Raw genomic sequence first — 17,008 nt, 5'->3', positions numbered from 1 at the left:
AGCGAATTCCTGTTCGCTATTTTACATAGTTTCCATGTTTGCATGTTACTCTTTCCATACATCTCACCCCCTCCTCCCCTCTCCCCAAGTCCATAAGTCTATTCTCTATGTCTGTTTCTCCATTGCTGCCCTGTAAATAAATTCTTCAGTACCATTTTTCTATATTCCCTATATGTGTGTTAGAATACGGTATTTATCTTTCTCTTTCTGACTAGCTTCACCCTGTATAATAGGTTCTAGGTTCATCCACCTCATCAGAACTGACCACTGAACTCACCTGGGAAGCCCAAGGAAATATGCATCCATCATGTAATAAAAATAAAGCTTAGTGATCTGACGACTACCATAGCTACTGATATTAAGATGTGCTAAGTCATTTCAGTTGTCTCTGACTCTATGTGACACTATGAACTGTAAACCGCCAGACTCCTCTGTTCGTGGGATTCTCCAGGCGAGAATACTGGAGTGGGTCGCCATGCTCTCCTCGAAGGGATCTTCCCTGATATTAAGATCAGTTCAGTTCAGTTCAGTCGCTCAGTCATGTCCGACTCTTTGCAACCCCGTGAATTGCAGCACGCCTGGCCTCCCTGTCCATCACCAACTCCCGGAGTTCACTCAGACTCATGTCCATCGAGTCAGTGATGCCATCCAGCCATCTCATCCTCTGTCGTTCCCTTCTCCTCCTGCCCCCAATCCCTCCCAGCATCAGAGTCTTTTCTAATGAGTCACCTCTTCGCATGAGGTGGCCAAAGTACTGGAGTTTCAGCTTCAGCATCATTCCTTCCAAAGAAATCCCAGGGCTGATCTCCTTCAGAATAGGCTGAGTTATATTCTGAAATTGATGCAGAAGTGTTTATGACTATGAACTGATTACTAAATTAGTTTCTGTAAGATCTGTACAACTTAGTAGATGGATGTTAGGAGTTTAAGAAAAGGATGGAGGAACCTGGGTTCAACCACACGGTCTCTGATGACTGTGGTCCAAGAGTGTCTTCCCTCACAGGACTTTATATTTTGAGGAAACAGGTATGAGAGAAGATGTAACTGAAGATAGCTTTATCTGAATAACAGGTATTGTGAACATTATCTTAATAATATGTAGTAGAACATTATAAAACTTACCCTCTTCAGAATGAATTGATGGCATCAAATGACTGCTTTCTCTCGAAGCCTCAAAATATTCAATTCCTAATCCCAGGAATCTAAGGTGCTCCCATGTTTGTAAGTGTGATTAAGTGAAGGGGTTTGAAGTCAAGAGTATCCTGGATTATCTGGGGGCCCTGAATATAGTCCTACCTATTGAGGCAGAGGGAGATTTGACTACAGCAGGTGACGTGAAGCTGACAGCAAGCTGCCGTGATGCAGGCTGTGAGGATGAAGGAAGGGCACTTGTGTAGGGAGGTAGGTGACTTCTAGCTGCTGAAAAGGCGAAGAGACCCCCTTCCTAGAGGCTCCAGGAGGACCCAGCCCTGGGCACAGCAGCCTGGTGAGACTGATTTCAGTTTCCTGACTTCAGAGCTGTCAGAGGATACACTGGTATTGTCTCCACCTTTCTGATACTTTCTTATAGAAGTAACAGAAAATGATGTCTTCACCTTGGAATCCTTCTCTCCTTGTGTCCTCCCAGCCTGAACTCTTAGCTCACGAACTTGCTCAATCCATTAGGAACCCCACCCCCTCGTCAAATGATACCCTTAAGCCAGCCCCCCGAATTCATAAATATCCAGCCTTCCCCTGCATGCCAAGATGCTAAGACTGTCAACGTAGAACTTCCCCTTCTATTCAATCTGCTTTATTGTTGGAGTGCTTTGGTGCCATTTCTAGGAAGCCCGCATTTGATATGATACAATGAGGAAATCTGAAATAACATTCTGTCTGGATGAATAAAAGGCAATGGGTTATTACTGTTTTGTAAGTAAATAAAGACTGTCACTGAAGTTACCAGAAAGACTAGGGTTCATAGTTTAAAAGATCTTGGAAGCATTTCACGTGACTGATGCCAGTTAATGAGGATTGTAAGAAGATTATTGCTGTTTGGAAACTCTGTCCAGGGTCTTTCAGAATAAACAGAAAAAAGACATAAGGTTGAGATTATGAATTACAGAAGAAACAATAAGATATAGAGACATAATTTAGGACATTATATTTAATGTATACATCCCTAGGAGAGAGCATAACTGTGGAAGAAAAACAATAATAAGAAATAAAATAAAACTAATAATATAATAATAAGTACATAACAATAGCAAAATAATATATCACTATATAAAAAAAATAATAAAAAATAATTAAAAATAGAGAAAAATGCATCATAAAAAATTCAAGCAGTGAAAGGATCACATCCTTGTGATGTGATAAAGAAGGACCATCTTGTCTCAGGGAATACTAATGAAAAATATCAAGGTCAGCACTTAAGGGACAACATTTATACATATTCCAGTTGCTTACAAGGGACATAATCAAATTGGAATCCGAATTCTCCCTCATAAAATTAAATTTTAGAAAGCATTTATCTGATCAGTCTTTCCAGACTTCAGAGGAAACAATTGAGGATTCAAAGTTTTAAATCCAGTGAACTACAAATTGAAAGAAAGGGCAAAAGAAGTTACCACTTACATACCCTTTTCAAATCATAGTAAGAATGATTCAGCCCAGTAAAGCTGACAGTGGAAGGAAGGAAGTGATGTGAAGAACAGAAGTAATTCCATACTCTTAGCACCTCAATCCAGAAATAATGGCACCCACTGAGTTTCCAGTATGTCTCAAGAGTCATGGTAATTTATGCCTTATCTAACTCCCAGGAATTAAACAATCAGAAGTACACACAAGATGCATGAGACTTAGGTCACTTTCTGTTCAGGATCACAAACTTAGTGATGGTGCAGACTGGCACCCACTCCAGTCTGAATCCACCCTTCCCCTCTGTGTGCTTTTAAAATTTAATTTATATTGGAATATGGTTCATACACAGTGTTGGGTTAGTTTTAGAAACAGCAAAGTGGTTCAGTTATACATATACATGTATTCATTCTCAGATTCTTTCTTCATATGAGAGTATTAGGTAGGGTTTTCCTGTGCTGTACGATAGTCCTTGTTGATTATCTCTTTTATACATATCAGTGTGTATATGTCAGTCCCAAGCTCCTAATTTACCACTATCCCCAATGTTTCCACTTTGGTCACCTTCAGTTTGTGGGTTTTTTTAAAAAATTTATTTATTGATGGTATCTGGTCCCATCAGTTCATGGCAAATAGATGGAGAAACAGTGGAAACAGTGGCTGACTTTATTTTTTGGCCTCCAAAATCACTGCAGATGGTGATTGCAGCCATGAAATTAAAAGATGCTTACTCCTTGGAAGGAAAGATATGAGCAAATTAGCCAGCATATTAAAAAGCAGAGACATTACTTTGCTGACTAAGGTCCGTCTAGTCAAGGCTATGGTTTTTCCTGTGCTCATGTATGGATGTGAGAGTTGGACTGTGAAGAAGGCTGAGTACCAAAGAATTGATGCTTTTGAACTGTGGTGTTGGAGACTGTTGAGAGTCCCTTGGACTGCAAGGAGATCCAACCAGTCCATTCTGAAGGAGATCAGCCCTGGGATTTCTTTGTAAGGAATGATGCTAAAGCTGAAACTCCAGTACTTTGGCCACCTCATGTGAAGAGTTTACTCATTGGAAAAGACTGTGATGCTGGGAGGGATTGGGGGCAGGAGGAGAAGGGGACGACAGAGGATGAGATGGCTGGATGGCATCCCAGACTCGATGGACGTGAGTCTGAGTGAACTCTGGGAGTTGGTGATGGACAGGGAGGCCTGGTGTGCTGCAATTCATGGGATCGCAAAGAGTCGGACAGAACTGAGTGACTGAACTGAACTGAACTGACTCATACATGTGTGCTGAGTCATGTCCGCCTCTATGATCCTATGGGCTGTAGCCCACCAGGGTCTTCTCTCCATGGAATTTCCCAGGCAAGAATACTCGAGTGGGTTGCCATTTCCTTCTTCAGAGGATTTTCTGACCTGGGGATCGAATCTGCATCTCTTGTGTCTCCTGCATTGGCAGGCAGGTTCTTTACCACTAGCGCCACCTGGGAAGCCCAAAGAGACCTGAAATCCACATCCCAAACAGAACAAAGTGTACGTGTGGGTTTGCAGACCCTGGTGTTCTGAGGTGAAGGAGGCCTCTGTACCTCTTGCTCTCTGCCTGCCTACTCTGCAGTTTAAACAGTGCCTTTATGGTCTCTGTTTGATTCGAGGTTATCAACAAGGCTGTGGCAGGCAAGGCAAGTGTTCTTTGTTCTACATTACGTATGAAAATGATGACTCAATATTTGTATAACATCCTTGGCTTAATAATTGGCAAACCAGAATAATAGCGTTCTGACGTTAAACCCAGTGCTTTCCCTGTATATCTTACTTCTCATTCCTCTTTTCTCTCTTTTTTTAACTCTTTGTTATTATATTTTAAAAAATTAATGCTGCTTTCATATTTGTTTGTGTCTCTTTTAAAAAGATTAAAAAAAACCCCTAGTGCCTATTACATAGTGTAGAGGGAATAAGAGATATCATAACTTCAAATTTTTAAAAGTTAATTGGGAAGCAAATTCAATATAGGATCCATAGCTCAAACTAAAGGAACACGTGGAGTTCTGAATTTCAATCTTAAGATAGAGATAAGGTTGCAGTTAATGAGTGAGGAATTGCATTTCATAGATTTATTATAACAGTTTCTACAAAACAAGGCTAATCCTAGATGAATGGTGATTTCAGCCACTCTACACTAATTTTATATTTTTAGAGGTTGCTAACCAGCAGTCTCGGGAGCAACCTCATGTCCAAGGAGCAGTGGCTACGTGGGCACAGGAGGGCTGAGAGGAATTACTCCATTTTCAAGGTCAGGAGGGGCAATGGTGAGGAGATACCCCCTCATCCAAGGTAAGAAGCAGTGGCTGCGCTTTGCTGGAGCAGCCTTGAAGAGATACCCCACATCCATGGTAAGAGAAACCCAAGTAAGACAGTAGGTGTTGCGAGAGGGAATCAGAGGGCAGACACACTGAAACCACAATCACAGAAAACTAGTCAATCTAATCACATGGACCACAGCCTTGTCTAACTCAATGAAACTAAGCCATGCCATGTGAGGCCACCCAAGGTGGGCGGGTCATGGTGGAGAGGTCTAACAGAATGTGGTCCACTGGAGAAGGGAATGGCAAACCACTTCAGTATTCTTGCCTTGAGAACCCCATGAACAGTATGAAAAGGCAAAATGATAGGATACTGAAAGAGGAACTCCCAGATAAGTAGGTGCCCAATATGCTACTGGAGATCAGTGGAGAAATAACTCCAGAAAGAATGAACAGATGGTGCCAAAGCAAAAACAATACCCAGTTGTGGATGTGACTGGTGACAGAAGCAAGATCTGATGCTGTAAAGAGCAATATTGCATCAGTTCAGTTCAGCCGCTCAGTCGTGTCCGACTCTTTGCGACCCCATGAATTGCAGCACACCAGGCCTCCCTGTCGATCACCATCTCCCGGAGCTCACTCAGATTCACATCCATCGAGTCTGTGATACCATCCAGCCATCTCACCCTCTGTCGTCCCCTTCTCCTCCTGACCCCAATCCCTTCCAGCATCACAGTCTTTTCCAATGAGTCAACTCTTCCCATGAGGTGGCCAAAGTACTGGGGCTTCAGCTTTAGCATCATTCCTTCCAAAGAAATCCCAGGGTTGATCTCCTTCAGAATGGACTGGTTGGATCTCCTTGCAGTCCAAGGGACTCTCAAGAGTCTTCTCCAACACCACAGTTCAGAACCTGGAATGTCAGGTCCATGAATCAAGGCAAATTGGAAGTGGTAAAACAGGAGATGGCAAGAGTGAACATCGACATTCTAGAAATCAGCGAACTAAAATGGACTGGAATGGGTGGATTTAACTCAGATGACTATTATATATGCCTACTACTGTGGGCAGGGATCCCTTAGAAGAAATGGAGTAGCCGTCATGGTCAACAAAAGAGTCCAAAATGCAGTACTTGGGTGCAATCTCAAAAACGACAGAATGATCTCTCTTTGTTTCCAAGGCAAACCATTCAATATCAGGGTAATCCAAGCCTATGCCCCAACCAGTAATGCTGAAGAAGCTGAAGTTGAATGGTTCTATGGAGACCTACAAGACCTTATATAACCAACACCCAAAAAAGATGTCCTTTTCATTATAGGGGACTGGAATGCAAAAGTAGGAAGTCAAGAAACACCTGGAGTAACAGGCAAAGTTGGCCTTGGAATACAGAATGAAGCAGGGCAAAGACCAATAGAGTTTTGCCAAGAGAACACACTGGTCATAGCAAACACCCTCTTCCAACAACACAAGAGATGACTCTACACATGGACATAACCAGATGGTCAACACTGAAATCAGATTGATTATATTCTTTGCAGCCAAAGACAGAGAAGCTCTATACAGTCAGCAAAAACAAGATGGGGAGCTGACTGTGGCTCAGATCATGAACTCCTTATTGCCAAATTCAGACTTAAATTGAAGAAAGTAGGGAAAACCACTAGACCATTCAGGTATGACCTAAATCAAATTCCTTATGATTATACAGTGGAAGTGAGAAATAGATTTAAGGGCCTAGATCTGATAGATAGAGTGCCCGATGAACTATGGACGGAGGTTCATGACACTGTAATGGAGACAGGGATCAAGACCATCCCCAAGAAAAAGAAATGCAAAAATGTAAAATGGCTGTCTGGTGAGGCCTTACAAATAGCTGTGAAAAGAAGAGAAGCGAAATGCAAAGGAGAAAAGGAAAGATATAAGCATCTGAATGCAGAGTTCCAAAGAATAGCAAGGAGAGGTAAGAAAGCCTTCCCCAGCGATCAATGCAAAGAAATAGAGGAAAGCAACAGAATGGGGAAGACTAGAGATTTCTTTAAGAAAATTCAAGATACCAAGGGAACATTTCATGCAAAGATGGGCTTGATAAAGGACAGAAATGGTATGGACCTAACAGAAGCAAAAGATATTAAGAGGTGGCAAGAATACACAGAAGAACTGTAAAAAAAAAAAACATCTTCATGACCAAGATAATCATGATGGTGTGATCACTCACCTAGAGCCAGACATCCTGGAATGTGAAGTCAAGTGGGCCTTAGAAATCATCACTATGAACAAAGCTATTGGAGGTGATGGAATTCCAGTTGAGCTATTTCAAATCCTGAAAGATGATGTTGTGAAAGTGCTGCACTCAATATGCCAGCAAATTTGGAAAACTCAGCAGTGGCCACAGCACTGGAAAAGGTCAGTTTTCATTCCAATCCCAAAGAAAGGCAATGCCAAAGAGTGCTCAAACTACGACACAATTGCACTCATCTCACATGCTAGTAAAGGAATGCTCAAAATTCTCCAAGCCAGGCTTCAGTAATACGTGAACTGTGAACTTCCAGATGTTCAAGCTGGTTTTAGAAAAGGCAGAGGAACCAGAGATCAAATGGCCAACATCCACTGGATCATCATAAAAGCAAAAGAATTCCAGAAAAACATCTATCTCTGCTTTATTGACTATGCCAAAGACTTTGACTGTGTGGATCACAATAAACTGTGGAAAATTCTGGAAGAGATGGGAATACCAGACCACTCGACCTGCCTCTTGAGAAATCTGTATGCAGGTCAGGAAGCAACAGTTAGAACTGGACATGGAACAACAGACTGGTTCCAAATAGGAAAAGGAGTACGTCAAGGCTGTATACTGTCACCCTGATTATTTAACTTATATGCAGTACATCATGAGAAACGCTGGGCTGAAGAAGCACAAGCTGGAATCAAGATTGCTGGCAAAAATATCAGTAACCTCAGATATGCAGGTGACACCACCCTTATGGCAGAAAGTGAAGAGGAACTAAATATCCACTTGATGAAAGTGAAAGAGGAGAGTGAAAAAGTTGGCTTAAAGCTCAACATTCAGAAAACGAAGATCATGGCATCCGGTCCCATCACTTCATGGGAAATAGATGGGGAAAGAGTGGAAACAGTGTCAGACTTTATATTTTGGGGCTCCAAAGTCACTGCAGATGGTGACTGCAGCCGTGAAATTAAAAGACACTTACCTCTTGTAAGGAAAGTTATGACCAACCTAGATATCATATTCTAAAGCAGAGATATTACTTTGCCAACAAAGGTCCATCTAGTCAAGGCTATGGTTTTTCCAGTAGTCATGTATGGTTGTGAGAGTTGGACCGTGAAGAAGGCTGAGTGCTGAAGAATTGATGCTTTTGAACTGTGGTGTTGGAGAAGACTCTTGAGAGTCCCTTGGACTGCAAGGAGATCCAACCAGTCCTTCATAAAGAAAATCAGCCCTGGGTGTTCTTTGGAAGGAATGATGCTAAAGCTGAAACTTTAATACTTGGCCACCTCATGCGAAGAGTTGATTCATTGGAAAAGATTCTGATGCTTGGAGGGATTGGGGGCAAGAGCAGAAGGGACCGACAGAGGATGAGATGGCTGGATGGCATCACCAACTCGATGGACATGAGTTTTAATGAACTCCAGAAGTTGGTGATGGACAGGGGGGCCTGGCTTGCTGCAATTCATGGGGTCGCAAAGAGTTGGGCACGACTGAGTGACTGAAATGAACTGAACTGAACTGAACCAGCAGTCTCAAAGCTCAGCAATCTGTTTCACGAATAGAAACAGGCTCCTGGTGATTAGAAATTCCTTACCTTTGTAACAGAGATCAGTAATAACTTTATCGTGTAAACTGCCTGTTCTTGAGACGTTAATGAGAAAAAGAGTGGTTTTTCTGGGCTACCATTTTACTTCCTTTTAAACCCTGAAAGACTGTTGTGGAAAAAGAATCATGATACTCTTTTCCCACCAGATTTTACCTTTATATTAATGCTTGATTCTAGCTGGGTTGACATTTTTTTTTCTTTTTTTCTGAGTTAATATTAACTAAAGCAAGAGAATATGGTTTTTAAAGAATTCTCAGCTAAATAAAATTCTGGATGGATAATCTGTAAATAAGTTGTTTAGCTATAAAATAAAGGAAATTTATATTTCTTTATTAAGGATAATTTAAGGCAAAGATTTTACGATTTCATAATAATTTCAATAGATACAACATATGACTAATACCTTTTACACAGTTAAAGTAATGGCCAGTTTAGGGCAATTTTTGCTTTGAATTACTTTTAATAAATATCCTGCAAAGCAGTTCTGCTTCATTCTGTGAATGAAGATGTATACATCTAAAACAAAGCAAAACAAACAAACACACAAAAAAACACAAAAGCAGAGAATATTAGTGAAGATAAAATATGGAGTCATAGTAAAGGTGGAAGCCATTCATTACTACAAGATTTCTTTATAGACATTAGCTGTGCGTCTGCCATCATTGCTCCGAGGATGAAGAAGACAAAAGGACCGCTTGGTACCTTGACTGGTTTTATATCAATTGGTTCACAGGTCTCTACTTCCTTAATGAAAGGCATGATGGTGTCATAGTAAGGGATCAGGAAGACATTAGTTAACTTTACGGTTAGATAAAGTACTTTTAAATTGTGTAAAAAAGCAAGAGAGTTCCAGAAAAACATCTACTTCTGCTTTATTGATTACACCAAAGCCTTTGACTGTGTGGATCATAACAAACTGTGGAAAATTCTTCAAGAGATGGGAATACCAGATCACCTTATCTACATCCTGAAAAATCTGTATGTAGGTCAAGAAGCAATAGTTAGAACTGTACTTGGAACAACAGACTGGTTCCAAATCAGGAAAGGAGTATGTCAAGGCTGTATATTGTCACACTGCTTATTTAACTTATATGAAAAATGCTGGGTTGGATGAAGCAAAACTGGAAAAATACTGATAACCTCAGATACACATAGGACACCACCCTTGTGGCAGAAAGCAAAAAAGAACTAAAGAGCCTCTTGATGAAAGTGGAAGATGAGAGTGAAAAGATTGGCTTAAAACTCAACATTCAGAAAACTAAGCTCATGGCATCTGGTCCCATCACTTCATAGCAAATAGACGGGAAAACAGTGGAAACAGTGAGAGATTTTATTTTGGGGGGGCTCCAAAATCACTGCAGATGGTGACTGTAGCCATGAAATCAAAAGACGATTGCTCCTTGGAAGTAAAGCTTTGACAAACCTAGACAGCATATTAAAAAGCAGAGACATTTCTTTGCCAACAAAGGTCCATCTAGTCAAAGCTATGGTTTTTCCAGTAGTCATGTATGGATGTGAGAGTTGGACCGTGAAGAAGGCTGAGTGCTGAAGAATTGATGCTTTCAAACTGTGGTGCTGGAGAAGACTCTTGAGAGTCCCTTGGACTGCAAGGAGATCCAACCAGTCCATCCTAAAGGAAATCAGTCCTGAATATTTATTGGAAAGACTGATGCTGAAGCTGAAAACTCTAAATACTTTGGCCATCTGATGCAATGAACTGACTTATTGGAAAAGACCTTGATGCTGGGAGAGATTGAAGGTAGGAGGAGAAAGGGACGACAGAGGATGAGATGGTTGGATGGCATCACTGACTTGATGGACATGAGTTTGAGCAAGCTCTGGGAATTGGTGATGGACAGGGAAGTCTGGTATGCTGCAATCCATGGGGTCACAAAGAGTTGGACACAACTGAGCAACTGAACTGAACTTGTTTAAAGTATTTAAAGGTAATTTTTAATTTCTCAAGAATACCTGGTTTAATTGGATTTAAATTGTGTTATGCTTTTAATTGAAAAAGTTGATCAATGTTCTGATAAATCGCAATCAATATAAGTGATCTCGTTGTGAAGAAAAGATCTCAGAACTCGCAAATGTTTAGGAAGGAAAAGATAATTCAGAATCTAATTTTATGGTAAATTTGCCCCTATTTTTAATCTTCATAGTAACCTGTCAGCCAAGTGTCAAACCCCACAGTGATACTAGGATCTATGCAGAAAATGACAGCCACCTGCTCCAATGGGGGACCCAGTTTTATTTCATTTTTCAAAATAATACTCGATTGGTCACTTTTACACTTTGCAGTGTTGGTAATGCGCCTACAGTTTTCCTAACAGGTACTTAAGTACAGTGTTCTTTTTTGCTATAAATTGCATTTAGCATGTTTTTATATTACTTTTCTTACTTTAAAAATGTAATAGCTACAGAAATGTAAGTGTTAAAGCAGTACTAGTATTAAGATAATTTGAAAAACTTGAGAACATGTGTTGAGGAGACTAAAATCCATTAACATTCATGTGATGTCTTATATTACAGGAAAGATTTCTGCCACATAAATATGGGTGTGTTGGATAGGAGTCTGTGCTGTGGGCTGCACCACAGAAGGCATATATTAATCTTTCTGGAAAGTGAAGGTTGGTAGAGATAGATATTCATTTGATAGACAAACCATAGGGAAAAAGTGGCAAAGAGTCAAGATGTTTATATAACACTAATAGTGGGATTCGGGGCTTCTCTGGTGGCTCAGTGGTAAAGAACCCACCTGTCATTGTAGGAGATTAAAGTTCAATGCCTGGGTCTGAAAGATCCCTTGGAGAAGGAACTGGAAATCCGCTCCAGTATTCTTGCCTGGGGAATCCCATGGAACACCCAGGACTGATCTTCTTTAGGATTGACTGGTTGGATCTTCTTGCAGTCCAAGGGATTCTCAAGAGTCTTCTCCAACACCACAGTTCGAAAGCATCAATTCTTTGGTGCTCAGCTTTATTCACAGTCCAACTCTCACATCCATACATGACTACTGGAAAATCCATAGCTTTGACTAGATGGACCTTTGTTGGCAAAGTAATGTCTCCACTTTTTAATATGCTGTCTAGGCTAGTCATACTTTTCTTCCAAGGAGCAATCGTATTTTAATTTCATGTCTGCAGTCACCATCTGCAGTGATTTTTGAGCACCTAAAATAAAGTCTCTCACTGCTTCTATCGATTCCCCATCAATTCGCCATGAAGTGATGGGACCAGATGCTATGAGCTTAGTTTTCTGAATGTTTTAAGCCAGCTTTTTCACTCTCCTCTTTCACTTTCATCATGAGGCTCTTTAGTTCTTCTTTGCTCTCTGCCATAAGGGTGGTGTTATCTGCATATCTGAGGTTATTGATATTTCTCCCAGCAATCTTGATTCTAGCTCGTGCTTCATCCAGCCCAGCATTTCTCATGATGTACTCTACATCATAGGTTAATATCATCATAAGTTAAATAAGCAGGGTGACAATATACAGGCTTGATATACTCCTTTCCCAATTTGGAACCAGTCTATTGTTCCATGTCCAGTTCTAACTATTGCTTCCTGACCTTCATATAGATATCTCAAGAGGCAGGACATGTGGTCTGGTATTCCTATCTCTCTCAGAATTTTCCACAGTTTATTGTGATCCACACAGTCAAAGGCTTTGGCATAGCCAGTAAAGCATAAGTAGATGTTTTTTTGGAACTCTCTTGCATTTTTGATGATCCAATGGAATTTGGCAATTTGATCTCTGATTCCTCTGCCTTTTCTAAATCCAGCTTGAACATCTGGAAGTTCACAGTTCACATGTTGTTGAAGCCTGACTTGGAGAATATTGAGCAGTACTTTACTAGCATGTGAGATGAGTGCATTTGTGCAATAGTTTGACCATTCTTTGGCATTGTCTTTCTTTGGGACTGGAATGAAAACTGACCTTTTCCAGTGCTGTGGCCACTGCTGAGTTTCCCAAATTTGCTGGCATATTGAGTGCAGCACTTTCACAGCATCATCTTCCAGGATTTGAAATAGCTCAACTGGAATTCCATTACCTCCACTAGCTTTGTTTGTAATGCTTCCTAAGGCCCAATTGACTTCACATTCCAGGATGTCTGGCTCTAGGTGAGTGATCACATTATCATGATAATCTAGGTTGTGAAGATCTTTTTTGTACAGTGCTTCTGTATATTCTTGCCACCTCTTCTTCATATCTTCTTTTTCTGTTAGTTCCATACCATTTCTGTCCTTTATTGAGCCCATCTTTGCATGAAGTGTTCCCTTGGTATCTCTAATTTCCTTGAAGAGATCTCTAGTCTTTCCCATTCTATTGTTTTCCTCTAATTCTTTGCATTGATCACTGAGAAGGCTTTCTTATCTCTCCTTGCTATTCTTTGGAACTCTGCTTTCAAATGGGTATATCTTTCCTTTTCTCCTTTCCTTTATGAAGTGAAGTGATGTGAATTCGCTCAGTCGTGTCTGACTCTTTGCGACCCCATGGACTGTAGCCCCCCAGGCTCCTCCCTCCATGGGATTCTGCAGGCAAGAGTACTGGAGTGGGTTGCCATTTCCTTCTCCAGGGGATCTTCCTGACCCAGGGATCAAACCCAGGTCTCCTGCATTCCAGGCAGACACTTTAACCTCTGAGCCACCAGGGAAGCCCCCCTTTCCTTTATATAGGTTATTACAAATTATTGAGTGTAGTTGTATGTGCTATACAGTAGGTTCTTGTAGGTTACCTATTTTATATGTAGTAGTGTCTGTATTTTAATCAGAATCTCCTAATTTATCCCTCCTTCCCCCTTTGCCCCCAGTAACCATAAGTTAGTTTTTATGTCTGTGAGTCTGTTTCTGTTTTGTAAATAAATTCATTTGTGTCATTTTTGTTTTAGATTACACATATTTGTAGTACCATATATTATTTGTCTTTCTCTGTCTGACTTAGTGTGATAATCTCTGGGTCCACCCATGTTCCAGCAAATAGCATTACTTTATTCTTTTTACAGCTGAGTAATATTCCATTGTTTATATGTACCATATCCCCTTTATCCATTCATCTGTTGATGAATGCTTAGGTTGTTTCCATGTCTTGGCAGTTGTAAATAGTGCTGCTCTGAACACTGGGGGTATATCCTATTCCTCATTATAACCAGTAGCTTCAACCTATAACTCCACTTAGGTTTTCATTGTTCTTCTGAGAGTTTCATGGGACTCTACCATTTTCAAGAATCAACTTTATATAAAATTAGAAATGTTAACTTTTTTGAGATGTAAAATGAAAACTGTAAGTCTTATAGGTAACCACAGATAAATTTGTAGTACTTTTCATTTTTTATCTCAGAAATTAATAATAAATGCTTTAAAATATTGTTGATCTATAATTGTTTCTACCGTGTAACATTAACAGTTGATCACTGAGCATAACAGTTTTCAAGACTTTATGGAATTTTTCTGATCAAAATCAGGCAGGAAGAACAAAGTCGACTATCTCCTCAGTTTCTTTCTGCTATTAAAGGAACACTTATAGCATTAAATGCAGATGTTAGAAAAAACTATCAAATTAAAAATTTAAGATTTCATGGTAAAAATAGGAAAGATAGTGGAAGATTACACTAAAATTAACAGAAGGTAGGAAATGATAAAGACAAAGTAAAAATCAATAACAGAGAAGGCAATGGCACCCTACTCCAGTACTCTTGCCTGGAAAATCCATGGACAGAGGAGCCTGGTAGGCTGCAGTTCATGGGGTCACTAAGAGTCAGACATGACTGAGCGACTTCACTTTCACTTTTTACTTTCATGGATTGGAGAAGGAAATGGCAATCCACACCAGTGTTCTTGCCTGGAGAATCCCAGGGGCGGGGAAGCCTGGTGGGTTGCCATCTATGGGGTCGCACAGAGTCGGACACGACTGAAGTGACTTAGCAGCAGCAGCAGCAGCAGAAATCAATAAAACTGAAGAGAAAAATACATGAAAGAAATGAAATGCAAGAAATGAAATCATAAGCTTGTATTCTGAACAACAATAGAATTGGTAAAACTCCAGCCAGGCTGACAAAAACAGAAAAAATACAAACTATAAATATGAATATAGCTGAGACATCATTATGAAAAAGGAATGTTAAGAACAATTCCATGCCCATAAATATGATAATTTAAATTCCTTTTCCTTGGTAGACAAAAACTATCAAGCTTTATTCAAGAAAAACAAATAAGATGAATAGCGAGATCCTATTCACTTTCCCAAATTCATAGTTAGCATTGCATCAAGAGGAAGAACTTCAGGCACATAGTTTCACTGGAAATTTTTATCAATCATTCAAGGAATAAATAATAGCCAATTTCACAAATTTTCTTATAAGAAATAGAAGAGAACACTTTCTACCTCATTCTGTGGAGCCAGAATTGCACTAACCCCAAACCTAACCATTACAAGAAAAGAAAATTACAGAACAGTAACTTAGTAGGTGACTGCAGCCGTGAAATTAAAAAACAACTGTTCCTTGGAAGAAAAGCTATGACAAACCTAGACAGTGTGTTAAAAAGAAGAGACATCATTTTGCCTACCAAGGTCAGTCTAGCCAAAGCTATAGTTTTTCCAGTAGTCATGTATGGATGTGAGAGTTGGCCCATAAAGAAGGCTGAGTGCTGAAGAATTAATGCTTTTGAACTGTGGTGTTGGAGAAGACTCTTGAGAATCCCTTGGACTGCAAGGAGATCCAACCAGTCAATCCTAAAGGAAGTCAACCTTGAAGATTCATTGGAAGAACTGATGCTGAAGCTGAAGCTCCAATACTTTGACCACCTGATGCGAAGAACCGGCACATTGGAAAAGACCCTGATGCTGGGAAGGATTGAAGGCAGGAGAAGGGGGTGGCAGAGAATTAAATGATTGGATGGCATCACCGGCTCAATGGATGTGAGTTTGAGCAAACACCAGAGATAGTGAAGGACAGGGAAGCCTGGCATGCTGCAGGAGATGGGGTCACAAAGAGTCAAACATGACTTAATGAGTGAACAACAACAACTCTTAGTAACATAGATGCAAAAGTGCCCAATCTAAGAAAATCCAGTGCAGCAATATGTAAAAACAATAAATAGCATGACCAAATAAGGATTATTCCAAGAATGCAAGACTGATTTGATGTTCAAAAATCAATCAGTTTATTTTATTATACCAGAAATCAAAGAAACTAAAACAGCTGAAACAGATTTGAAAAAGAAAAATATAATTAGAGGAATAATGCTGATTTTAAGAATTATTATGAAATCAGTATGAATGAAATTGTGATATTTGCTAATGTTCTAGAAAATAAGATGAATGGAACAGAATAGAGAATGAAGTAACAGACAAATAATCTTGAGTAAGATGTAAAAGCAGTTCAATGGAGAAAGAATAGTTTTCCCAAGAAATGGGCCTATAGAAAGTGAACATCAATATGCTAAAAATTTAAGCTTGATTTATACCTCCCACGTTATACAAAAGTTAACCCTCACTTTATCTTAGGCCTAAATAGAAATGTTAAGTGTGTGAAATATCTGGAAGAAAATATAGAAGAAAATTTGCATGACTTTGGGTTAGTCAAAAGTTTTTAGTCACAACAACAAAAATGTAATCTATAAAGACAAAAAGATAAATTGAACTTTGTCAAAACTGAAAACTTTTGTTCTGTGAAAAATGTTAAAAAATGAAGACAGGAAATTCCTTGTTTGTTCAGTGGTTAGGACTGCATGCTTCCATTGCAGGGAGCATGGATTTGAAATCTGGTTGGGAACCTAAGATTCCACAAGCCATGTGGTTTGGTGAGGGGGGGTGGGGAAGGACAAGTAACAGAAGGGGAGAAAATATTTGTAAATCATTCCCTCATGGGTCAGTGGTAAAGAATCTGCCAGCAATACAGGAGAGCTGGGTTCAATCCCTGGGTTGGCAAGATCCCCTGGAGAAGCGAATGGCAACGCAACTCCAATGTTCTTGTCTGGAGAATCCCATGGACAGAGGAGCCTGGCAGGCTACAATCCATGGGGTCACAAAGAGTCAACACAACTGGGTGACTAACACTTAAAGATACTAAGAGATAAGCAGACACATTCAATGACGGTATGGTAAATAAGTATATGAAAAACTATTGACATCATTTACGTTAAAAAGTTCGACATAAAGCGACAGTGAGATATTGCTGTATACATTGCTGGGTGGAAGGCAAACCTGTGGGTCACTGAGGAACAACAACTGGGAAGTTTCTTATAAAGTTTAAACACAGTCTTATCATACAGCCTGAT

The 17,008-nt window shown here is 39.9% G+C and overlaps 1 protein-coding gene across 1 annotated transcript in view; it reads right to left on the bottom strand.

Annotated features, from left to right (window-relative positions):
- Positions 1-17,008, bottom strand: part of ANXA10 (annexin A10) — a 68,260-nt gene that overhangs the window by 49,916 nt on the left and 1,336 nt on the right. The window contains exon 2 of the mRNA XM_040242114.1: positions 9,434-9,549. Within this exon, the coding sequence (XP_040098048.1) occupies positions 9,434-9,549 (116 nt within the window). The remainder of the gene's footprint in view (positions 1-9,433; positions 9,550-17,008) is intronic.

The sequence above is a fragment of the Oryx dammah genome, unplaced genomic scaffold (genome assembly GCF_014754425.2).
Source record: "Oryx dammah isolate SB20612 unplaced genomic scaffold, SCBI_Odam_1.1 HiC_scaffold_1, whole genome shotgun sequence".
Lineage (NCBI taxonomy): Eukaryota > Metazoa > Chordata > Mammalia > Artiodactyla > Bovidae > Oryx > Oryx dammah.
The sequence above is the reverse complement of the archived record's forward strand: the minus strand, read 5'-3'. Positions and strand labels throughout refer to the sequence as shown.